This window comes from Neltuma alba, unplaced genomic scaffold (assembly GCF_004799145.2).
Source record: "Neltuma alba isolate B1F8T4 unplaced genomic scaffold, ASM479914v2 tig00001317_pilon, whole genome shotgun sequence".
NCBI classification, from domain to species: Eukaryota; Viridiplantae; Streptophyta; class Magnoliopsida; order Fabales; family Fabaceae; genus Neltuma; species Neltuma alba.
In genome coordinates this window covers 1-25,398 of record NW_021632417.1, presented here as the reverse complement: position 1 = coordinate 25,398, position 25,398 = coordinate 1, and the positions used below count along the sequence as shown (strand labels likewise).

The 25,398-nt window shown below is 32.5% G+C and overlaps 5 protein-coding genes across 6 annotated transcripts; 4 read left to right on the top strand and 1 right to left on the bottom strand.

The window, feature by feature from the left end:
- The first annotated feature begins 2,360 nt into the window (after nt 1–2,360).
- On the top strand, nt 2,361–2,883 carry LOC114755226 (uncharacterized). Its single transcript, XM_028944093.1, has one exon. The coding sequence runs from the start codon at nt 2,362–2,364 to the stop codon at nt 2,776–2,778; it is 417 nt and encodes a 138-aa protein (XP_028799926.1). The 5' UTR covers nt 2,361; the 3' UTR covers nt 2,779–2,883.
- A 4,534-nt stretch (nt 2,884–7,417) lies between these two features.
- On the top strand, nt 7,418–7,887 carry LOC114755236 (uncharacterized). Its single transcript, XM_028944101.1, has one exon. The coding sequence runs from the start codon at nt 7,466–7,468 to the stop codon at nt 7,880–7,882; it is 417 nt and encodes a 138-aa protein (XP_028799934.1). The 5' UTR covers nt 7,418–7,465; the 3' UTR covers nt 7,883–7,887.
- A 2,380-nt stretch (nt 7,888–10,267) lies between these two features.
- Nucleotides 10,268–12,345, top strand: LOC114755303 (inactive protein RESTRICTED TEV MOVEMENT 2-like). 2 transcript variants are annotated; one of them, XM_028944179.1, is made up of 3 exons: nt 10,268–10,387; nt 10,756–11,178; nt 11,805–12,345. In XM_028944179.1, the coding sequence occupies exons 1-3, from the start codon at nt 10,297–10,299 to the stop codon at nt 12,086–12,088; spliced, it is 798 nt and encodes a 265-aa protein (XP_028800012.1). In that variant the 5' UTR covers nt 10,268–10,296; the 3' UTR covers nt 12,089–12,345. The 2 variants fall into 2 exon arrangements, with proteins under 2 accessions (XP_028800012.1, XP_028800007.1); XM_028944174.1 differs by having other exon boundaries at nt 11,802–12,345.
- Nucleotides 12,346–16,164: 3,819 nt separating this feature from the next.
- On the top strand, nt 16,165–17,733 carry LOC114755244 (inactive protein RESTRICTED TEV MOVEMENT 2-like). The gene is made up of 2 exons (XM_028944109.1): nt 16,165–16,322; nt 17,069–17,733. Exons 1-2 carry the CDS (start codon nt 16,214–16,216, stop codon nt 17,731–17,733), a joined length of 774 nt encoding a protein of 257 aa, XP_028799942.1. The 5' UTR covers nt 16,165–16,213.
- Nucleotides 17,734–18,681: 948 nt separating this feature from the next.
- LOC114755292 (5-methyltetrahydropteroyltriglutamate--homocysteine methyltransferase 1-like) lies at nt 18,682–23,934 on the bottom strand. Its single transcript, XM_028944166.1, has 12 exons — nt 23,905–23,934; nt 23,064–23,417; nt 22,562–22,649; nt 22,140–22,267; nt 21,663–22,054; nt 21,416–21,579; nt 20,937–21,017; nt 20,673–20,839; nt 20,469–20,574; nt 20,110–20,360; nt 19,793–19,994; nt 18,682–19,100 (listed from the first exon to the last, which is right to left on the bottom strand). Exons 2-12 carry the CDS (start codon nt 23,411–23,413, stop codon nt 18,732–18,734), a joined length of 2,298 nt encoding a protein of 765 aa, XP_028799999.1. The 5' UTR covers nt 23,414–23,417; nt 23,905–23,934; the 3' UTR covers nt 18,682–18,731.
- Nucleotides 23,935–25,398: the final 1,464 nt, after the last annotated feature.

Genomic DNA, 25,398 nt, shown 5'->3' with positions numbered 1-25,398 from the left:
TCAAACCAACATTAAACTTGAGATTGGTTGTGTACGAAAAAAAGAAATCTTGTTACTAATGAGACCTACCAAGAAGATGAAGAAAAAATATAGCTTTCCTGGAATAATGGAGCACCAACGCAGACCTTTGTTCCTTCTTTCAGAAGCCCTTCTTCCTCATACGTGCAGCACCGGCACACAAACTGAAACTTTCCCTCTGTTTTTTCTTTTTTCAATCAATAAGGGCATAACAGACTTTTTACAATTGCAATTTATTACACATAAGTCCCTGGGGACTTAGGAAGAATTTGGGGATTTTCAGGGACTTTATCTAAATTAATTATCCTCTCACCCTAGCTATGTCAAGTGTCCCTCCTTCCCATGTTAATAATTAATTAATATTACCTCCGATCTTTAATATAAAAATTTATCTCACTTTTATTTTTGATCTTCAATATGAAACTTTAATCCACTTTATCTCTCATATTTATCTATTTTTTCAAGATAATTCTTATAATAATAATTCTAGTCAATACATTTGATTAACAAGGATATTTTAGGAAAAACAACACTTATATATTACAAATAACTAATTTAACTAATTTTCTTAATTTATTCAAATTAGTCAACTAGCTTTTATATTAAAGACTAGAGATAGTATAATGACTACTTAATTACACCTGCCTCCAATCCATCTTATAATATCAAAATTTTTCAATTCATCCGATCAATTGAAGTTGTCTGAATATTAAAAGCATTTTTATTAAATTTATTTCTAATTAATTGTATTATTTTTTCCTCATACATTCTCTTTTTTTTTTTCTTAATATTTTTCCTCACTTATTCTCTTATAAATAAAGGCATAGTTGGAGGAGTACATTTCTTATATATTACCTTTGGTCATAATTATAAGACTTTATTCATAGTCTACAAATAAGGTTTTATAAATAGGATCGGAAGTAGTATTACTACTTTGACTAAAATATGCTTTTAGTTATTTAATGGAAAAATCATAAAAAAGACCTTGAAATTTGAAGATTTTCATACAGGGATTTGTTCATAAAACTTATTGGCATTTACTTATCAATTATTGCCAAAACCTATACTAATATTATAATGGGTCTCTATTTGTAATTTTTTTACTTCTAAGGTCTTTTTTTTATTTTTTTTCTTATTTAATTTTATACAAAGTTTCAATTTAGTCTATTAATTTTAAAAAGTATATTTTTAGTTATTTAACCCTCAAACCTTTAATACAAAAATGATGATATTAAGATCTTGAATGTTGATAAAACATTCTCAAATATATATATATTAAGTTTAATTTTTAAAACAACATTGATAACTACAAAATATCATCATTTAAAACTAGTAATTTTATAGTTAAAGGACTAAAAATATGCTTTTTAAAATTGAAAGATCAAATTAAAACTTTTATAAAAATCAAGAATTGAATGTATACTTTAGCTTGTTACTTTTGACTGATATAAATAGATTTCTTAAACCACACAATTTGGTTTTCTTTTTGTGGGTCAAAACACAATTTGGTTAATTGAATCTTATAAAAAAGGACCAGTGGTACTAATTCATAGAGTTTAAAAAATAAGTAAATTTGTTGATTTGCCATATATACTTTTTCAAAAATAAGCCTATCATAAAACTCTCTTGTAATCCTCTGAAAAGGGCAAATGATTTAAAGAATGTCAATTACAATTATATAAGGATATTAAATTTTGAAAATTTAAAATTTCCTTGAGTGGAGTTAAAATTATTGAGTTGATTTTTTCAGTGCTCATATATGATCTTTTTTATACTAATTTTTAAGGAGAAGACTTGTGCACTTAGTTTTATTTATTTAATATATTTTGTCCACTCAAATTAAAAGGAGCATATTTTAAAGTATAAATAATATAATGACAAGAGCTTGTTAGAAAATAAATAATGCATAAAAGATCCACATGTCATGATTTAATTAGATACAAGCAACTTAACTATGTCAGGCTTAAGTCCGTAAGATTTTGTATAATTTTTTATATTTCCAGTACTAAAAAAAATCAAAGTTAAGCACTATAAAGATTAAAAAATTACTGGAATAGTGACAGTTTTGACAGTCGTGAGTTCCGACAAGACAATACAACTGCATCCATAGGAATTATTAAAGTAAGTCGGTCGTATCTAGGAGTATATCGAGAAACTTTGACCAAAAAAGCTCAACAGCAGTCACAAACCATGCGAGCTTTGGCATCGAGAAAACCGAAAGCAAGGAAACTACTTTTGCTGCAATCTATATAAATGCCTCCAACGTTTCCAAACTTCTCATCAAACACAAACATTAAACACACATTTCAAATATTCCTTTCTCTCTTCGTTATAGGCACAAAGATGAGCGTAGAAATCCTCGACGGTGCCACAATAGTGAGCTTCGTGGAAGACGAAGAAGCATTTGACATATCAGTGGGTGATCTGTTTGGCCAACTTGATACGGACAAGGACGGTCTTCTATCTTATGGCGAGATGCTGAACGAGTTGAAGAGGCTTAGGGTTTTTGAGACTCACTTTGGGATCGACGTGAAGACTGAAGAAGACGAAGCTGCTCGAGTTTATGACTCACTGTTCGTGCAGTTCGATCATGACTTGAATGGAAGAGTCGATCTGAGAGAGTTCAAAGAGGAGACGAAGAAGATGATGATTGCTATGGCTAATGGCATTGGCTTTGTTCCTCTTCAGATGGCTCTTGAAGCTGATAGTCTCCTGTTGAAGGCTGTTCAGAGAGAATCCATGGCTCCCCTTGCTGCTTAATTAATTGATCTCGATCCTCTATTTACTATTGCATCGTTATATTTATGTTTTTGGATCAGTTTTGGAAGTTCTTTAATTGAGTTTTGGATCTCTTTCAATTTTATCTTTTTCAATTAATCCAGTGAAAAAGATACGGATGTATTGTGATTTAATTTTGATCCGGCCGATTCAATTTTAGTTTTCAGTTTTCTCATGAATTTGGTTTATGGTAAGACTTTTATGTAAACGTTCAGTTTATTAATCCACTTTGTTGCTCCGATGACCATTTATGAAATTAAGGGTGTGTTTGGATAAAACTAAACCATGGTTTGGAGAATAGTTTCTGGAAAATAGATTCTGGAGAGAATAGATTTTATGAAAAAGTGATTCTGAGAAGTGAGAGTGTTTGGATTGTTGTTACCAGAAGCACTTTTTATTTGTGCAAATTACTAAAAAGGGCATAAATTAATATTATAATTATATAAGGGATAGATTTTATAATATATTTTGATTTGAAGAAATAAAATTGTTAATAAAATAATTTTTACTAACATAATTAATAATATATAAGATAATATAACTAATAAATAATTAATATGTGTATATATATTTATAAATTATAAGATTAAATAGTAAAGAACCGAGTGTGGAATGAAGAGTGAGGCATCAATTATGGGGGCTACTTTGTCATATGCTATTGGGCCCACACCAATGTCTGGAAAATTTGAGCCAGAAGCAACTTCAAATCACTTCTGCCCAAACCATGGTTTCACATTTTCTGTCCCTGTTTGGTTGGTTTTTTTTTTTTCCTAAACCATGGTTTGGAAGAACATCCAAACAGAGCCTAAATCTATATTTATTGTGTGTTATTAAAACCCAACTTCAGTCATCCGTCGGCCAATCACATTGGTGAGCCAATCTCTTGACTGATCTAATCAGAAGTTTAAACAGGTTAACTGGATTTAATTTTATATTTTTTCTCCTTTTTTAAGCCTGCAATAACATCATTTTGAGTTTTGAAAAAAGCAACAATTTATCAAATTTATTTTTTAATAATTTTGTTTTGCTAAATTATGTGTGGTTTATACATAAATGTTTTATTTACTTGGGAATTAATATATTTTATCTATAAATATTACTTCTTAGGGTTATATATACATATCTTTTATATTTTAATCAAAACATATTATTTCAGTCCTAACTGGGTTTACACTGGTTCAACTAGACCGCTCACCCCGAAACCAAATAACTTTATAATTTAGACTAACTATGACAAAGGGCAATTAACAATCCAATTAAAAGTTATAGATACCATACGAAATTGAGAAAATTAAAGTCTCTAAAAAAATGTAAGTAAAGTATAATACTATTTCCGCCGGTTCTTGATATAAGAACTAGATAACTAATTTATAAATATTAAAAAAATTAATTAAATTAGTTATTTGTAATAAATAGATGTTGTCTTTTCTAAAATATCCCTATCGGTCATGTGCATTGAAATACCATGAAATTACTGAGGAGCAAAAGGGTTAATTATTGAATGCAACATAGATTAATATCTTAGATTTAAGATCAGATTAAATCTTCAACTAGCTCTTATATTAATATGAGTTCCTATATTAGTATGAACTCTGAGCACTGGCTCTATGTATTTTCCACTTTTACAACAAACAAATAAACTGATTCATATCAGTTATCATTAATACTTCATAAATTATATTACTCACTAAATGAAATTTATTTCCTTTTTTAAGTCAACATTGCATGCAAGTACGTAATTCTGTGTTCTGGCGAGACGTTCTTGTGTTTGAAACATGAAAAATTTCGCCAATATTATTAATTATTACTCCCTTCTCTAAATATAAAAACTAGTTATAAATTCAATTTGATTATAATTTAATATACTTTGTCTCACATCATATTTATTATTTTTTTTTGAAAAAAAAGTCACTACATTGATTGCACATATTCAAGATTTCATTAAAAAATAGTGAGAATGTATAGTATTAAAAAATATATTTTAAAAAGATACAATACTTATTTATTATAAATAATTAATTTAATTAATATTTTAATATTTACAAAATTACTTATCTAACTCTTATATTAAAGACACACAGTGTTAAATTAAAGGGTCTGCATATGATAAAAAAGGAATAAACTTTTTGACCTATAAAAATAAATTAATGGAGAGTCTTTATATAATAGTTAGATCCATCAAGAGAGTCGTGATAAGGTGGCCTGCCTGAGCATGGGCCCCTTACCAGGACAGGGAAGATCCATTCTCAACTTCTTCTTTTATCCTATTAATCCTACATATTAATAATTTTTTATTTAGAGAAGCTGATGATTAAAAGATATTTTAAAAAAATTAACTCATATTTCTTACAAACAATTAAGTCAATTTATTTTTTAATCTATCCAAGTTAATTAAGTTATTCTTATACTCTTTTTGGTCCACAATACAAGAAGTTAGTTAACTCTTTTTACATGACAAGAAATAAAAGTTTAATCATTAAAAGCATCCTACAATGATAAAGTTTTATTTTTATTTTACCCCTAAAAATAATAAAGTTGTCTCTAATATTACACTTTTATTATATCTCATTTCTTTTCCCTACATTTAATAGGAGTGAAAGTAAAAGAAAAAAATCACATTAATTATCCTAACAATATCTCAAATTTTGGACTATAATTTTCCTTTAACTAATATCTTTTTAAAAAGATATTAAATTTTAAATGAGAGTCAATAAAATTTAAAATTATCTTTGATCTATATAAAGTATGATGAGAATAATTTATAAATAGGAACTGAAGATTATTTGGCAATAAATACAAAGCACAGAAATTGAGAAATAATCAGTGGGTTTTCGCGATTGCTTCTTTTGTGGGTGTGCGCCCATGTGGTTAGGGGTTCATGGTGGTCTCGCCAATTTTCGTGAGGTGTTGACTTCCACGCGGGAACCATGAAGCCAACTGATTTTGAGCATTGGCAGCCCGCTGAATGGCGAAAAGGAGTGCTCGCACCTGATCCTGCCCCAGGGTTTCCTCAGTATTGCGAACTTTCCAATGCCGTCATTTTAAGGCTCCAGATCTCAGAGAACGTATGCGTCAAAAAATTGACGCGTAATTAATGCCTTTGAGGCTTCCTGTTTTTACTTTTTATGGCTCAATATATGTCACCCTAGCTATGTCATTTGCAAATATATGCATGTGGGCCATTTTGGGTAATAATAATTAATATAATGACTGTTTAATTACTCCTACCTCTTGTGGGTCTTATATTAAAAACATTTTTATTAAATATATTTCTAATTAATTGTATTATCTTTTATCTTTTTTCTTAATATTTTTTCTCACTTATTCTCTTATAAATAAAGACATAGGTGGGGGAATGCATTTCTTACATATTACTACTTCCAGTCTTTAATATAAGAGCTAGTAGACTAATTTGATTATATTAAAAAAATTAGTTTAGTTAGTTATTTGTAATAGATATGTGTTATCTTTCATAAAATATTATTATTAATCAAGTATATTTACTAGAACTACTATTATTACAAAGATTACTTTAAAAAAAGGATAAATATAAAAGATAAAGTAGATTAGAGTTTTATATCTAGAACCAAAATAAAAGTCAAACGAACTCTTATATTAAGAACAAGAGGTAGTATTACTTTGGCTAAAGTATACTTTTAGTTATTTAACTTTATACAAAATTTTGATTTAGTGCATTAACTTTAAAAACTACTATGCTTTTAGTCATTTAACCCTCAAACCTTTAATTAAAAAATAATGACATCGAGATCTTAGATTTTGATAAAATATTCCTACATGTCCATATATTAAGTTTAATTTTCAAAATAATAATGACAACTACAAGTATCATCTTTTAAGACTAATAATTTTACGATTAAAGGATTAAAAATATGTCTTTTAAAATGAAGAGGCCAAATTAAAATTTTTATAAAAATAAAAGACCAAATATACACTTTAACTAATTACTTCTGACTGATATAAATAGATTTCTTAAACCGACCAATTTTTTTTTTTTTTGCCAAAACATAATTCGGTTAATTGAATCTTATACTCATGTATGATCTTTTTTATACTAATTTTTAAGGAGAAGACTTATGTACTTACTCTTATTTACTTAATATATTTTGTCCAATCAAATTAAAACGAGTATATTTTAAAGTATAAAAAATATCAATAACAAGAGCTTGTTAAAAAATAAATAATGTATAAAAAATCCATATATCATGATCTCATTAGATACAAGCAACTTAACTATGTAACGCTTAAGTCCCTAAGATTTTATCTAATTTTTTATACTTCTACTAATAAAAAACTTCTTTTGGCCAAAAAAAAACTAATAAAAAAATTAAAGTCAAGTAGTACAAAGATTAAAAAATGACTTGAATAGTCACAGCTTTGACAGTCGTGTTCCGACAATGACAATACAACTGAATCCATGGGAATCATCAAAGCAAGTCGGTGTTAACTAAACTAGGAATATATTGAGAAACTTTGACCAAAAAAGCTCAACCAACGGTCACAAACCATGCAAGCTTTGGCATTGAGAAAACCGAAAGCAAGGAAACTACTTTTGCTGCAATCTATATAAATGCCTCCAGCGTTTCCAAACTTCTCATCAAACACAAACACATTTCGAATATCCCTTTCTCTCTTCGTTACAGGCAAAAACATGAGCGTAGAAATTCTCGACGGTGCCACAATAGTGAGCTTTGTGGAAGACGAAGAAGCATTTGACATATCAGTGAGTGATCTGTTTGGCCAACTTGATACAGACAAGGACGGTCTTCTTTCTTATGGTGAGATGCTGAACGAGTTGAAGAGGCTTAGGGTTTTCGAGACTCACTTTGGGATCGACGTGAAGACGGAAGAAGACGAAGCTGCTCGAGTTTATGACTCACTGTTTGTTCAGTTCGATCATGACTTGAATGGAAGAGTTGATCTGAGAGAGTTCAAAGAGGAGACGAAGAAGATGATGATTGCTATGGCTAATGGCATTGGCTTTGTTCCTCTTCAGATGGCTCTTGAAGCTGATAGTCTCCTCTTGAAGGCTGTTCAGAGAGAATCCATGGCCCCCGTTGCTGCTTAATTAATTGATCACGATCCTTACTTACTATTGGATCGTTATATTTCATGTTCTTGGATCAGTTTTGGGAGTTCTTTACGTCTTGGATCTCTGTCTTTTTTTCATTTTCAATTAATCCAGTGAAAAAGATACTGATATATTGTGATTTTGATCAGTTCGGCCAATTCAGTTTTGGTTGTAATTTCAGTTTTATTATGAATGGTTTATGGTAAAAGAGTTTTATGCAGTAAACGTTGAATTTATTAATCCACTTTGTTATTGCTTTGGTTAATAATGAAATTAAATTTATATAAATTATCTCATGGTATTAAGGCTTAACTTGGATTTTCAGCCAATTAGATCAATGAACCAGTTTCTTCTTGATTGGTCCAATCTAAGGTTTTAGATAAGTCAGTCGGATTTAATTTTATATTTTTTCTTCTTTGTTAAGCCTAAAACTATGTCGTGTCGAGTTTTGAACAACAACAACAACAACAATAATAATAATAATAATAGTCTGTCAAATTTTTGTGCTTTAATAAATTAGTTTCGTGAGATTATGTGTGGTTTATATATTAATGTTGTACTTACTTGTAAATTAATACCTTTTATTTAAATTTTATTATTTTCCAGATTATATATGAATATTTTTATATTTTAATTAAACTCTGACAAATTGTAATTGTGAATCCAATTATAAGTTATTAAACAACATATACAAAATTGAGATAATTGAAGTCTACAAATAAAAAGTGTAAGTATAATCCAATGATAATATATCGAGCAATCACTAAATGTATTTTTCTCTTTATAGCAAACTTAGCTATATTTTGATGGTCTTTACTCGATCGGATCTACCTTTTTTTAAAGTATTTATAAGTATTTTTATATAAATTAAGGTAAAATTTTCCTCACAAACTCACATAAATCATAATTAAAAAGTTATTTTTAACGGCTCCTTCCGGCTACCTCCACTACAAAAATCTGAAACAAGTTTGCTGATTCATAAGTTATCATGTACTGCTACTTCATAAACTATACTCCTATTGTAAATGAAATTTGTTCATTAAATGTGAAATTTATTTCCTTTAATTTTGTAAGTCAACATTGCATGCAAGTACGTAATGATGTGTTCTCGTGAGAAGTTCAATGTGTTTGAATATGAAAAGTTGGCGATTATTAATTATTATTAAAGTGTCTGCATATGAATAAAAGGGAATAAACTTAGAATATTCTCATTGGAAGCTTGCCATCTTTGGCGCCGAAAGGGTAAGCCGTAGTTTTGAATTTTAAAAAGAATTGATCAGAAAGTCTTTATTAGTTTACTTACAGTTAGATCCATTAACGGGCCCATTCGGTTGATTGGGCCCATAGTTTAAAGCCCACTTAATTACATAACTACTTGATAACCTAGTTAGGGAGTCAACCAATACAAGTTTATTTGGTTGGTAAGGAGTCCACTCATAATTTATAAGATTCTAAATTTAAATCCTGTTGCGGATATGAGAGCCTTATTGATGGGTGATCTGTAAGTATCTCTGTATATACTTTTTAAGTTTTGAGACATGCCCTGGTTTTAGAAAGCTCTTGAGACCCAACTCACTCAAATTTATATGTAACCAAAAAAAAAAAAAAGGTGCTAGAGAGCTAAGCATCAATAGGCACGGGTCCTAATTGAAAAAAAAAAAAAAAATCTTTTGATCCCCACAGTTTTGACTTGTTTGTAGCTTAGTCTATGCATTTTGATTTAACATAACTAAGTCATTAAATTTTGACTCGTTGTAACTCCATCCTTATAGTTTTAATCATTTTATAATTTAAGAAATACTCCTTCCAATCCTATATATATGATAACTCCCTCTAAATTAAGAAACATTGGTCAGTCTCTCTCTCTCTCACTCATTCTCTCTAGCCCCATCAATAACATTGCTTTTAGGAAAGAAGTTATATTTTTTTAACATATATATTATCTATGATCAATTTTACTGACTTTTTAATTTACATAATTCCGAGTAATAGATAGATAATTGACCATACTATATTTGAAAATTAATAAAAATATGCACGTGTACAACATGCAGGCTAGCATATCATTATTCTTATAGCGGAAAAGAATAACGTGAAAGCTCAATTCAAAGGAAAAGAATTTGCACATATATTTTCTTGAAGGTGTTGGACAATGGACTGCCTAACAGAGAAGTCACCCTCTTTAATAAACACAATTAAAGTATCTTTGTATGTCACGAAAAAGAAAGAACAAGCTACGACATGAATATTCAAAGAAAACACACAAATAGAAGCCTCCTATGATGATTTTAATATTCTTCTTTTGTGTATTATAAAAAGCCACGAAACCAAATCAAATCTTTCATAGTTTCTTTCTCATTTCATCACTGCTTCTTCGAAAGAGATCTTTATCTCATCTTCAATAATCATTAATGGCACAAATCCGTCTTTATGAAGATCTTCGACCTCCTTATGAGTGGGCTCGTGATGAACGAAGTGACACTCTCGTTATTCCTCTTGAAGGTTCTTATATTTGCCTTTTTCATATTTTTTTGGATAAATTTAACCATACGAGTCATACGTTGTTATCGTGTTTTATCAGTAAACAAATCTTTTGATAAATTAATAGTGTCCTTAAGTATTATTTCAGTGTTCTTCTATCACTTCTTAAAAAATTCTATGTTATTTGTTTGATCTGTCTTCCTCAGTCATGCATTTAATACATGTTTAAACCACCCCAGATAATTTTTTATTATTTTGTCTTTAGTCTGAATATCTTTACAAGTAATTTGTCATCATTTGATGTGAACGTGTTTTAATTTGTCTCTAAGTCCCAATTTTTTTTTTTTTTGGAAAATATTGAAGGCTTAATTTGGATTTGTGACTAGCAGGATTTTCAAGGAGCCAATTAAAGGTTCAAATATCATCATCACGAAAGGTCAGGATAAGTGGTGAACGACAAATAGATGACAACAAATGGAGTCGTTTTTACATGGAATTACCAATCCCATCAGATTCAGACACAAACGAAATTGCAGCCAAGTTTGAGAGAGGCACTTTGTATGTCAAGTTTCCAAAGCTCATCACTCCTGTTATCCCTCCCCAGCCACCGCAGCCGCCGACCCAACAAGCTCCACCGCCACCTTCTCCTCCACCGCCACCTCCTCCTTCTCCACCGCCACCTCCGCCGAGAGGGGAACCAAAAGCAGACCAAGCAATAGAAAAGAAGCCTGAAAAGAAGGATGAGACAATGATGGAACAGAAGGGGAAAGAACCACCAAAAGAAGAGCAGAAGAAGGAAGACATTCCAAAAGGTAAAAATATAAAATTTTTAAGTTAAATTAAATACTCCTATAATTTAGAAATTGAAAACTTACTCATTCTTAATATACAAAACAATATTACCGAGAAACTAGTTAAATCAATCACACACACAAACACGAATTCAATTTTTTTTTGCCATAATTATTTATAAACACTTAAACATATATCTAAACAATAAAATGGATTCTGAAATACTATATAATGAAATTAAAATAGAGGAATTTTTAATTAGAAAAAATCCCAAAAAATGCCTCTTGAATTTTAAAATTTCAAATCAGTTTTGTTTATTACATTTAATTGGCAATTGAATACAGTTTTGTGGTAATTCCGAATTTGTCATTTAGCAATTTTTAAGGTATTTTATTTTTTTTCCTTTTAATTATTAGATAATCAAAATTCAAGAGCTTTTTTTTTTCCCTAATTTCATTTGAATCACTATACTTACTCAATCTAAAACAATATTATTCAACAACAGGCTTAATATTTTTAAAAAACTGATTATTGGATAAAATCCATAAATTTTCTGATAATTAATCAATGCTAATCCATATATATACTTTTTTAGTTAATAGCCCAATGTTATATATAATAATTAACACACAAATCAATCCAGCAGGGAAAGAATTGGTGGAGGAAGCAAAAGCAAAAGCCCGAGAAACAGAAGACCGTCATAAGCAAGAAGCAGAATCCAGAAGAAGGGCTTCATTTTCTGAAGGACTGAGTTCAATGCAAGTTCAGGATTACAAGGACGCCATTGTTGGTTGGGTTGCAGAGCTGACGAATCAGGAGAAAGTAGTGAACAAGCTTGTGTTAGTCTTCGTGGTTCTTTTGCTTGGCCTCTATCTCAAACACCTGATCAAGTCAGCTTTTGGAGGATCCAAAACCCCCCAGGAGCTATAATTACATTGCACAACTTTAATTTGATCCCTTCAAATACTTTTAATGATGAAATTTAACAAAGAGAAATGAGAAAAAAGTGAGTAGTCAAGTCATATATTTGGAGGGTCCTAAACCCCAGACCTTTGATTCATCACTCTCAAGATCCCTTTGCTATATGTACTTATGTTATAGCATGATATATACAAAGTCATTTAATTATTTGTGTGCTTGCTGTACATGTGTGAAATTTCCATAATCAGAGCTTCATTTCATTAAAATTCTTCTACTCTGTCAAAAATTACTAACTCAATGCACGCAGCGATCGACTTTTTTGTTAGAAGTATGAAGCTTGTTAATAAAATAAAGGGTTAAGATGCAAATTTATTTTAAAAGTTTTTACTCAGTTTGTTTTGAAAGTCTAAAATATAATAATATTACCCTTCACTATTAAAAAATTAACGTTGGCCATTAAGATATTGACATTGACGGTTAATAATTTTAAATTTGTATGGCTCAGTTTAGGAATCTTTATTTGTTTGGTTGTCTCTTTGTTCTTTTGATAATAATATATTGGGAAAATTAATCTGTCAGTCCTTACTGTCACATCAGATTTTGAATCAAGTCCTTACATTTTTTTTTCTTTTTATTCACTCCTTATTATATGCTCTGTTGCCTGTGCAAGTCCTTCTGTCTATGAAATACGAATTTGCCGTTAGTGGGGTGACATAGCTGTCTTACTAAGCACAAAGACTAGAAAGGAATTGGGTATGCGATAGGGGAGAGAGCCACAGGAAAATAAAAAGGTACAAACACTGTCCTCTATTTCAGACTTCGGCCATCTCCATCTTTAGTTCTTCTCCTATGGCTTCTTCACCACTTTCACCACCACCGCTCTTTCACAATCTGAGCTACTCATGGCAAGTTCTAAAAGGAGAAACTTCATCTCAATATCAGCACCACTGGCCATATCCACCATGTTAAATACTACTCCTCCGGTCCTTAATATAAGATTCATTTAACTAATTTGATTAGATTAAGGAAGTTAGATAAGTTAGTTAATTATAGGAAAAGTGACACATTTTTCCTAAAACACCATAATCATCTTTCTTAATACCCCACCTCCCTCTTCTACTTGATTATGGTTAAGAGAGTATCCATAGGGGTAATTTAGAGAAAATTAATAAATATGAGAAATGGGTCTTATATTTATGACCAAAATCAACTCAAGAATTGGGTCCTATATTAAGGACCAGAGGAGTATTATTTTGTCTTCTCTAGTCCGTACAAATCGGTCCCCAACCTTCAAAAGCAAAGCCATAGTTGAAGTGAAATTTCGACTAGACAATAAAAAAGAGAATGAGTTTACAATCTTTTTTTACTTGACCCATTTTACTTGGTACGTGTAATAAGTTATTTATAATGGTGGAGGATTGTGGAGGGGTTAATGAAGGAAGAGGAGAGATGGGATGTGGGGGATAAGAGTTTGGGGAAGCATAGAGAGAGAGCAGGATGAAGAGTAAGAAGAGGGAGAAAGTAAAAGCCGTTGTGATTCATCATTGAAAAATCCCTAAGAATGTGGGGTGAGAGAGGGGAGGAGAGAGAAGAAAGTGGTGTGGGGGAGAGAGGGGAGAATAACCGAAGAAAAAAGTTGATGTCAATATTTCTTTTTGTGTCAATGCTTGTGCTGAGTAAGATGGCTACATCGCCTCCAGTAACAGCGAATTAATGATTCACAAATGGAGGGACTTGAATAGATGACAGAACATATAATAAGGACGAATAAAAAGTAAAAAAAAATATAGGGACCTGATTCAAAATTCAATAAAATTATAAGGATTGAGAGATTAGTTTTCTCTAATATATTTTGACTTTTTGTTTAAAAAAAAAAGTTGGATTGTGAAAAATAATAATTATAATTAAAAAATACAAAACATAACAAGAACTCGTTTCAAAACCTAGGAGCTTCTGGTTAAACCTGCAGAAAATATTGGTTTGGTCCTGTCATGATCCAGAGCCCTGACAAAAGTTAAACCTCCACTAAATGTGAATCAGTCAAAAATTGAGAAAAAGGTTTTTTAAAAAAAATCCTTATAGGTTATCTAATTCTCTTCTAGCTGCTATATTAGAAATCGGAGAGAATTTTTTTTTTTTGTGTCATGAGATATATCACAACTTCACAACATATGCTCTCAGTCTAGTTATGTCATTATGTTAACTTTAAAATCTGTCCAAAATGTAGACAGAGATTATGAAGAGATAAATTAATGTCTCAATGCAGATACAAATAAAAGGTAAAAATGTATTAAGTGCTTGATTGATTCAAATTATTCATATTTGTGAAAGTTTAAGTAACATGATAAGTACATAACAATTTTTCCTCCCATTGCACATGCAATTTAGGCCAACCTCTAATTTAAAGGCTGGGTCATCTGATAAATTGAATAAAAAGAAAGAATGACATAAGCATAATGTAATTTTATAGATTTAGGAATTTTCTTGTGCCCTTAAAAATAATGATAGATAGCACAATTAATATTAAATGCCAATAACATTAATTAATACTCCTCCGATTCTAAATGTAAGACCCTTATACTAGTGTGTATAAGGGTCTTACATTTAGGACCGGAGGAGTATAATAGATATCATATGAACGTTCTAAAAGTTGGATCCTATGTAGAACTGGAATAATCAGTAATTCATGCTTCTCATGGTTGAACTGGTCAGATGTCATAATTAAATAATAATATAATAAAATTTAACTATATGCACACACACACGCACAAATATATATACATATGAAATAAATCAATAATAAGTCCAGGTATCAACATAATAATACCACAATACATGATGTCTTCAGCAAAATAACATCACAGGACTATTTTAAAAATATATTGGCCGCGCTTTTTGAGAGGGTCATTTTTTTTAATAATTTTATTAATTTTTCATCATTTTTTCCTTCAGTCCCAAGACTGGATTAATCGGTTTTTCTAAAACACTGTTCCAGTTCTTGATATAATTCCTGATTCTTGCTCAATGATAGCTCCACTATTGTCTAACTCATTAGCTTGACCATGAAAATAGTCTCATAGTCCAAACCAACCCACCGAGTCTAGTCAACAGCCCAACTGATTTAATCACAGATTTAATATCTAGAATAATACTTCCTCCAGTCCTTAATATAAGACCTTGTTTGATTTTTATTTTGATTATAAATATAAGAGCCCAATCCACTTTGTCTCTCATATTTATATATATTTTTTCAAAGTAGTCCTTATAATAATAGTAGTTCTAGCCAATACATTTGATTAGTAAGGATATTTTAAGAAAGACAACACCTATTTAGGACAAATAACTAACTCAAGTTACTTTCTTAATCTCCTCAAATTAGTCAACTAGCTCTTATAATTAGGATCGGAGGTAGTACTTTCCAATTGATTTTTGAGATTTTTTTCATTTATTATTGTAAAATTGAACGCTAAATATTCAATTTCTCATATTCTTTCCTTTTATGTGCAACGTCAGTTGAGATCTTAACATTCAGATGATCAGAAAATTTGCAGTGTGAGACAAAAAGTTCAGTAATCATTTGAGGATTAAGGTAAGAATTTTCCATAGTTAAACTGTTAAAGATGAGAAAAAGTATAGACGTAATTTCTTTTAACCGAAGCCTCCATCCCTTAATCTGAAAGCAAAAAAATAATAATAATTTCAAGAAAGATTCGCATGGAAGAAAACTGACAACCAATTCTACCTTCTTTTTCTTTTATATTTATGTATTTAATCATTTATTTATTTGCCACCTTGCATGAACTACATATGCCGACAACCTTGTGAAGTCCCAGACAAAGAAACAAAGCATATATATTTTCTTGCATCAACAACCTAATAAAGTCGTACAGAGAGAAAACAAAGATTTACTTTACACGACAAGAAAGTAATAAAGCAAAAACAAATATTGCGGGAAACTATTTAGGATTTGCGTGTGAATTTTGCACCATTATAGTATTGATAATTCTGGCTTATAAAAAGTGACAGCTTGCTAGGTTTATATATATGTCACCATCAAAGAGATCAGAGATCGGAGATAATATATAGCAGAAACCCTAAAAGCAAAAGAAAGACGAAGAACAAGGGAAGAAATTGATGGATCCAAAGTCACAATCTGCTGCCAATCGTGTCTATGAAGACTTTGAACCGGATTTTCAGTGGGAAAGAGACGAAAGAACGGCAACTTTAATTGTTCAGCTGCCTGGTAAAGTTTCATTTCCTTGTAATCACTTTCTCCGGTCTAAAATATAAAAGCTAATTAAGGGTTTAAATGTAAAATTTCAATTTATTTTGTCTCTCAAATTCTTTTTTTCTTAAATTATCTTATTGATTGTACATGTTAATGGGTTTCGTTCAGGATAGTTCTAATGCAAATTATTAAAGAAGATATTTTTAAAAAAAATTAACATATTTTTTTACAAATAAACTAATGCAGTATTTTTTTTCAAAACCTAATCTGAGGTGATTTCATTTTTGTTTAGAATAATGGTTTTATTTTTTTTAATGAAAAACAAATCTGCAGCGGATTAACTGTATAGCCAACGTTTGATTCAAAACGCTCATTTTTTCGACTACGATTTACGGATCATCTTTCCCCTTTGTTTGGATGGGACCAAAAATTATTCTTGGTTACATTATTTCCTTTTTGATACAGATAAATATAACATTAAATTTTAGATAAAAGTAAATATAACATTTTGTATGAACTCCCAAGCTAAATTTTAGAAAATTCAAACAAAATTATGTAATCTAGTAATTAAATTAATTCTCCATCCTCACCCTAGTCTCTCTCCCTCTCTATAGATATAGACAAAATCCTATCAAAATTCTATCAACATAAGGGATCCATTAGACATCTGCTTCAATTTCTTCTTGTTTTTTTTTTTTCAATTGAAACATCCGGTTAAAATTTTCTTTGTTACTTGTTATTTTTTTTCAACACATACAAAGGGTTCAGAAGAGATCAACTGAAGGTTCAAATCACTTCAACTCCTGTGGTAAAAATAATTGGTGAACGACAAATAAGTGACAACAAATGGCGTCGTATCACCAAAGAATTCTCCATTTCTATTCCTTCTGACTGCGACACAAACGACATCACTGCCAAGTTTGAACGTGGCAAGCTCTTTGTCAAGTTCTCCATAAAAGAAGCCTCAAAGCCACAAGAACCTGATGATTCATCCAAGCCAAGAGAAGAAGACAAAAAACCGGAACCAAAACCTAGAGGTGAAGTTTCTGAACAGAAAGAGACAGTACCAGAGAAGGAGAAGAAGAAGGAAGAAGAAGAAGGAGAAAAAGATCAAGAGGCTAAGAAGAAAAAGAAAGTGACAACCAGTGGGGTGGTTGAGAATATACCACCTTTATCATCAGAAGCTGTAACCTCTAAAAATGGTGGAAGTTCGGGAGCCAACCAGCAGGGACTGTTCAAGAGAACAAAAACTAGGGTTTTGGATTACACAATAAGTTTGAAGCCGTCTTTCGAATCTGAGGATTTTAAGCAGCCGAGGAAATGGGTGAATATCCTCCTTCTCATATTGTTTGCTGTGGTTCTTATCATATACGTCAGGCAAGCATGCAAGTCATTTCTTGAAGCCATTTCCAAATTACAAGGTTAATTGTTGTAATTTTCCTTTCCTTCACGTCAACCTTCAACAATAAAATGTTTCTTTATTATTATTAATATAAATTTTAATAATTAATGAAATTTATGTCTCTAAGTCTTTTTCTCTTTTGCTCTTGTAGACATATATATATATATATATATATTAGCATATGGCTTTTCTTTGTATTTATCCAAATTCTTCATAAACTGCTTCCATATGGCTCTGCAATATAGGTTGGCCCTGTTTGGTATACTAAATAAAAAGGAAAAAGGTATTGCAAAAGTTCGTGCAATGTTCCCTTTTTCGATCCTCCTGACATTGGCAGACGATACTGGTCTTCATTTTGGACGATAAAGATCAAATTTTTGCATTTTTTTTCTCACATAATTTTTTATATCTACATATTTTTTTTGAACAAAAATTAAAATTCATAAATTGCAAATGTGCATGCACAAATTGATTAAATAAATGTTTTTTTTTGAAATGTTTTGATATTATGCCAGATCGAATATATTGATTTGGGATGAGTATCAAAGACATTAAAAGGAGTGGTATTGACACTAATAATTTGAAATTACAGTCGGAATGAAACCCATGTTCGTTGGCCAAAAGAAAAAAACCAAAAAGAATCAAACTCATGACTTCCCACTTAAAAAGAAGATGCTACTAGGCTATAAAACCATTGCGTAAAATCAATCAATTTTGAAATCATGAAAACCGAAACCGAAACCGAAACTTGTTTGTAAAAGATTCTGTTCATTTTTCTCTTAGTTTTATATTGTGGGTGATCAAGAAGAAGAACCTAACAATGAAGATTCTGGAGAGAAAGAGACCCTCCGAAAGGCGAAGGAATTACTTAAGAAAGAAGGCACATGAATCCCCACTCAAGGACTAAGGTTTCCAATTTAAAAAGCTGCATTGCATATGTTTTCTGCTCTTTTAAGCCTCTACATACAATAATTTATTAACTGAAGAGAATTCAACCTTGACTTCGTCTGCTCCTTTTAAACTCACTTATCACAAACAAGTTGATTGCGAATAAGCTTGGCTGCAGCAACCATATTGGTAAGAGCAAGCTTCACCTCAGAGTATTTGCGAGTCTTGAGGCCACAGTCTGGGTTGACCCACAGAATGTTGCTCTCAAGAACTGCAAGCATCTTTTTGATTCTGTCAGCAATTTCTTCTGTAGGAGGGATTCTTGGAGAGTGAATATCATAGATCCCGGGACCAATGCCGGCGCCATATTTGACTCCTTCACGGAAGACTGAAAGTAACTTCTCATCTGATCTGGAGTTCTCAAGAGAAATCACATCAGCATCCATATCTATGATTGAGTGAATGATGTCATTGAAATTTGAGTAGCACATGTGGGTGTGTATCTGTCCAGCAAAAGCATAAGAGGTATTAAATTTCAAGGTAAAACTTACAATCTTCATAAACTTAGAATAATGAAAACCAACTTGCTTCACAAATTCATAGGTCTCTATTAACTGTCTGAACCATTCTGACAGAGGAAATTTGAATTTTGCACCTTTTTATATATTTTTCCCTATGGTAACCTGTTAAATGGAGTCCGGACTCCAGTGTGAAACCGATGGAATATAAGAATTAATACATTTTGAGGAAACCTATCATACTTTTACATTTTATTTTATTTACTTTCTGTTGTTGCTGGCAAGTGGATTGCTTTTTATTTCATTTGCTGCAACTGGCCACAGGGATGTTTTCTTCATGAGAAGCAAGCCTCAACCTGTACGTATTTCCCTCGTGTCCTTTGGGATGGCAGACTTTGATGAATGAAATCTTAAGTCCCACGATGCTTAGACAACTTCTTCCTCTCTCATTTTGTCCCCCCCCCCCCCCAAAAAAATCTTTCTTCATATCCCCCCTCCTTCTGGTTTTATCTCTCCCTTTATGTCTCTGTCTACATCTCCCTCTTTGATCTCCCTCTCTCTGCCCCCGTCTCTGTTTGCATGAGTAGTAGTGCGCGCGCGAGTGTGTTACATCAATAACGAGTGGGGGAAAAAACTTGTAATGTAATGCGTTTTAGTACGAAACGTAAAAACTAGACCTGTGTAGTGTCCTTAACACCGCAGTTGGTGATCCTAAATGAATGAACAGCCCAGTTAAGATAGAAAGCCTCCTCAGACTTCCTTAGAGGCAATCCTTCTCTCAGAGCAGCTTCATCAATCTGGATGACAGTAATACCAACTTTCTCAAGATCCTCAACTTCATCCTTGATGGCCAAAGCAATCTGGTAGCAGGTCTCAAATCTAAAATCAGAAAGTTAATTACCCAAAACAAAAATCAGATGGTTGATGTTAAAATAACCAGGCATAACATAATACAATTTGTTTAAGGAGTAGCCAAAGCTGTTAAATGTCAGACCTAGGCTGGTCATCTCTTACAAAGGACCAGTTCAGAATCGTAACGGGACCAGTAAGCATTCCTTTTATCGGTCTATTAGTCAGATTTTGAGCCATTGAAGACCAGAAGACTGTCATGGGCTTGGGACGGCTTACATCTCCATAGATAATTGGTGGCTTGACACAGCGGGATCCGTAAGATTGAACCCATCCATTGGAAGTGAAAGCAAAACCAGATAATTGTTCTCCAAAGTATTCAACCATGTCATTCCTCTGAATTAAGAAAGCATTTTCACAACAGTAATGACTATTTGAACAATATTTCCATAATAGTGTTGTCCTCATTAAATTTCCAATTTAACAAAATTATATGCTCCTTACCTCTGGCTCCCCGTGTGCCAAAACGTCGATATCAAGTTCTTCCTGGAGTTTAACTACTTGGTTGATCTCCTCCTTAATAAATTTGATGTAATCTTCCTCAGAGATCCTAATAACAAAGTAGATATACCAATTTAAACGAAAAATTTGTAAAACAGTGAGATTAGGGATACAACAAAAGAAAATGATATGATCATAGGTGCTGACTTGTTGGCCTTATATTCACGGCGCACTCTTCTAAGATCTGCAGTCTGAGGGAAAGATCCAAGTGTGGTAGTTGGAAGAATAGGAAGATTCATTTTCTTCTGTTGAGCTTCCAACCTAACATCTACATTTGTAGCCCTGCGGTGATTGGAACCTTTCAAAGCAGCAGCCTAAGCAAAGATAAATTTACAGCTCAGTAGCATACTTTCAACTTACAGGTCAATATATATAGTACAAGCATAATGAATAATCTTGGGAAACACGCACAGCCTTTTGGACAGCCTCATTTGTCACTCTTGGGGAGGACTTCCTTGAGGCCAACGCAGTGGCATTAGCAGAGAAGAAAACCTGCAGAAAGATGAGCAGTAATATGACGAAGAATATCCACTATATTATAAACAAGTTGCCAGAGCAGAAAAAGAGAGAATTTTCAAAATCATGGAATATATTTATTTTTGATTAAAAAGTCTCAATATAACAGCAGTACGCAGAAACAAGATGAAAATTTTCAGTGACAGAACAAATCTAGAAAAGCAACCAACAAAAGGCAATAAAGTGGTTTGAGAAGGTTTTAGCAAATAAACTGTATCTGCAAGGTGAAAATTTGTTTTTTTTTTTTAATGCCATTATAAATCTCTACTCAACAACTTCTCAAGCCCCAAATATTCAAATCACTATTCAATTGGGATTCCTAGTAAAAGGCAGGTTTAAATTTTTAACCAAAAAGTAAGGCTAAGAAAGTGCACCTCATCCTTTTGTCCACACAATGCCTTGGCCAAGGCATTTACCTCAACTACTTTTTGTGCCGCAAATGCAAGCCAAGACATAATCTCCTGGTCCAACTTAGTCTCATTCACCAGATCAACAGCCGTATGAAGAAGTGAACAAGATGAGCTGACCACAACCTTCTCTGCAGAAGCAAATGATAATGAACCTTTTAGCTTCTAGTATACGACAAGTAATCATTAGATAATGCAATCAAAAGTAAATTACCCTTTCCAACAACATCTTCAAGAGCCTGCAAGGTGCTCAGGGAAGATGCGAGATTGTTGGCCCAAATATTCCTTCCATCAACTACACCAGCAAACAGAAATTTTCCCGGTGGAAATCCCCTCTTTATTACATCAAGTGTCTTTGTCCCTCGAACAAGGTCGAATCCATATGCAGTAACAGCCTTCAGAGAGGTAAGTGTTTTGTATGCCTCAACAGGAACATCAGCAAAGTATGTCTCTATTAGAACATTCAGACCAAATAAAGTTGAATCAAGCTCTTCATAGGCATAACTAAACGCTTGTAATTGGTGAACATCAAGATCCTTGACGAGCATGGGTTCATCAAATTGGATCCATGTAGCACCAGCTGTCCTCAGTTGAGTCACAACCTCCCTTCAATAAATTATGAAGCATGAATAATGTAAACATCATTTATGATAAAAGGATATACGTCAATAGAGATTAAGGCCATGCATACTTGTAAACAGGAAGGATCTTATCAATTAGTGAAAGAAGAGGAAAAGATTTCTCAACACCCTTTGCTGGTTTTGACAGCAACAAGTAGGATACAGGTCCCACAAGCACTGGTACAGTGTCAATTCCTAGCTGCATAGTAGGAAGTATATGCATTTATAAAGATCAGAAAAAGAAGCAGAAAATCCAACCCCAAATTCTATAACATTCCAGAGTAGTGAAGTACCAGATTTCACTTAGAAGTGGAAAAAAACTATTTCTAGTAAAACGGATTCTGGCATTTATATACTTCCACAATTCATTTAGATTGCAAAACATATCCTTAAATGAAATGCAACAACCGCTTGATAGTGTAAGTCTAAGATGGCCTATCAATTTCCATCTACATAATAACACCACATGAAACAAGGAAATCTATGTACTTACAGCTTTGGCCTCATTGTATTCATCCACTGCCTTGTGTGATTTGTAGGAAAACTTAACATCTGGACCCAATTCAGGGACAATGTAATGACTGTGCCACAAGAGATTATAACTTTGCTCAACTTAAAAAATAATTAAACCAAAATCGCCAGAATCTGTGTTCACAGTTGGATATATCACTTAAGTGGACAATATCTGGAATGGGCAGCTGCAAATTATACCCTTTTTCTGACTGAATTAAAGTGAGTCTTTTAGATACACAAAAAGATAATAATAAATTTAATCCATATAACAATTTTCAACCATGATGCATGGATTTCAAATATTTCTTCCCATAGATCTTCCATATCAACTAAGTGTTTCAATTTCATCCATCCAATCGCATAAAAAATAGGATACGGGTACTTTGAAAAGCCTTTTAACAATTGCATTCATGCAGAAGTTACCTAGTGCCTCACATTATTCCATATATGAAAGCAATTAAACGAATGAATAATCTACTTACTAATTGGTGTCAAACCACTTGGTCATTTCCATAGCAGGTACAGATGCATTCCCTCGTGCCATGGAGAAGTAAATATCAAAGCCAATCTCCTCACCATTCCAATTATATCTAGCAGGAACAGCCCCAAGCATGGCTGTGGTGTCTAATACTTGATCGTAGTACGAGAATGTGTTGCTTGGAATATACTTGATTCCAGCAACGGCTGTCTGCTTCCAGATGGCTGATCTGAGATCTGCAGCAACCTTCTTCAGTTCCTCGACACTAATCTTTCGATCCCAAAATGATTCCAAGGCAAACTTAAGCTCTCTCTTGGGCCCCATGCGGGGATAACCAACAATGTGAGATGCCATTGATCTGTTATTGCCAATACACAATTTGAATATTTCGCATGACCAGCCAAAATATGCTCAAGAATAATTTATTTAAAATCCTATTAATTCTTTTGTGATAATGGCAAAACAAAGACAGAAGAGAAACAAGGTAATTAAACCGAGTGCAACTATTTGCAACAGAGATACAGGCAGGGGCAAAGGGGCGGCTCATAGTAGTAGTGGTAAAGCTACTCCATCACATTACAGTCTTCACAGAAATTATTGAAACATCCATTTCAGTTATCTTCTCTTTCATTTCTAGATGCCTAAAAAGTCAAAGGACCTGACCTTCAAAATATATGAGACCCTGAAAAGCCAAAAGCAGATGGCCACATCAAGAACATTACGGATATACTCAATAAAAGAAAACCCATTACATATATAGATCGAACATTGGTTCTAACATTAAAATGCATAATTAAGAACACCGAAATACAAGGAAGAATCAGAGGCAGTGAAGTAGAACTCACCTAGCAGTAGCTCTTAGAGTGAAACAAAGGAAAGATGAAGTGTAGGCAGAGAACGAGGGCGAGCGACGAGAAAATGCGAAGAACGCAAGTGATCGAAGCGAGACTACGTGCATTTTATAGCGCTCCAGAGCTCCCTTTTTCTTTTTCTTTTTTCCCCCCCTATGATTTTCTCTCTCAACAACACTATGAATTTAATAATATAGAATCTAATTTTACAAGTCATTTTCAAATTTTCTGAACCCTTCAGAGTTCGGACATTTCGTTCTTTTATTATCATAGTCTCTTTATCCGAACTTTTTGTCTGGAACTGAATGATTTGAGGTAAGTTGCACTCATCAGTTTGTAATTATTTGTGAAAGCAAAAGAGATTTTATTTCATTCCAAGACTTTCCATCTCATTCGTGAGTTGAGATAAGTCGCCGTCAGCTTTTCCTTTCCCAGAAAATCCTGTAAAGAGTTGGACTATCCAAAGCAAGAATATTCACCGAAAACATGGGGCTATCCAAAGCTTGAAGGGGGAGTTGGGTTTTAGAGATTTCCGAGTTCAATGCTAGCTAAAACAGTTTGGAGACAATTACAACATGCCGGAGATTTTGGGTGTAGGATGTTAAAGGGCAAACACTTTTCAAACGAGAGTTTCCTGGAGGTAAAGAAACGCAAACGAGCGTCCTGGGATTGGAGCAGTTCGTTAGAGGGAAGAGGTTTCCTATTGGAAAATATGTGTTGGAAGATAGGAAATGGTAATAAAGTGAGAGTGGGGAAGGATAAATGGGTGCCTAATCTGCCAAAAGCTATGTTAAACAGCAGGCCAAATCCAGAAATAGCAAGAGAAGTTCCAAGGAAGAAGTTGAAGAGAGGTTCTGAATGCTCTTATCAGGTGCCAAACTCTATGTGAAAGCACGTGGGGAGGTTACAGATAACCCCAATACTCAAACACTTTTTATGGAGAATCATAAGACAGGATTCAAAAGTGCTACACACACTGGTTCATTGAGGTGGTTGGAATCAGTAATAAGTTGGAAGAGGAAGAAAAGCCGATTACTGATGCTACTTGTTGGAATATTTGGAATAGGGTGGATGCAGAAAGAATTTTTAGTGAGGCACAGGGACTGGCATGTGAATGTTTTGACGCTAAAAAAGAGGATGAGAAGCTGAAGCTAACTGAGAGAGTCAGAAATGAGCATCATGCCCAGTGATAAAAAAAGAATTTTAGTATAATCTTTTAAAAAGCTACTATGAAATTTGATTCATAAAAAATGTTAATCATATCATAATAGAAAAACCTGGACTAGTTATTCAAAATGTCTATCATGATTATAAGAGTTTTATTAACTAAACAGTATGAAAACCATAATTAATAATATTTCACAATAACTGAGTCTTGAGCTTTACGAAGCTCAGATCGTCACATTTAACTCTAAAACCATAACATGATATTTTTTGAATAAAATTCTTCCATATCAACAGTAATTAACTACTTTCAAAAGTCAATAT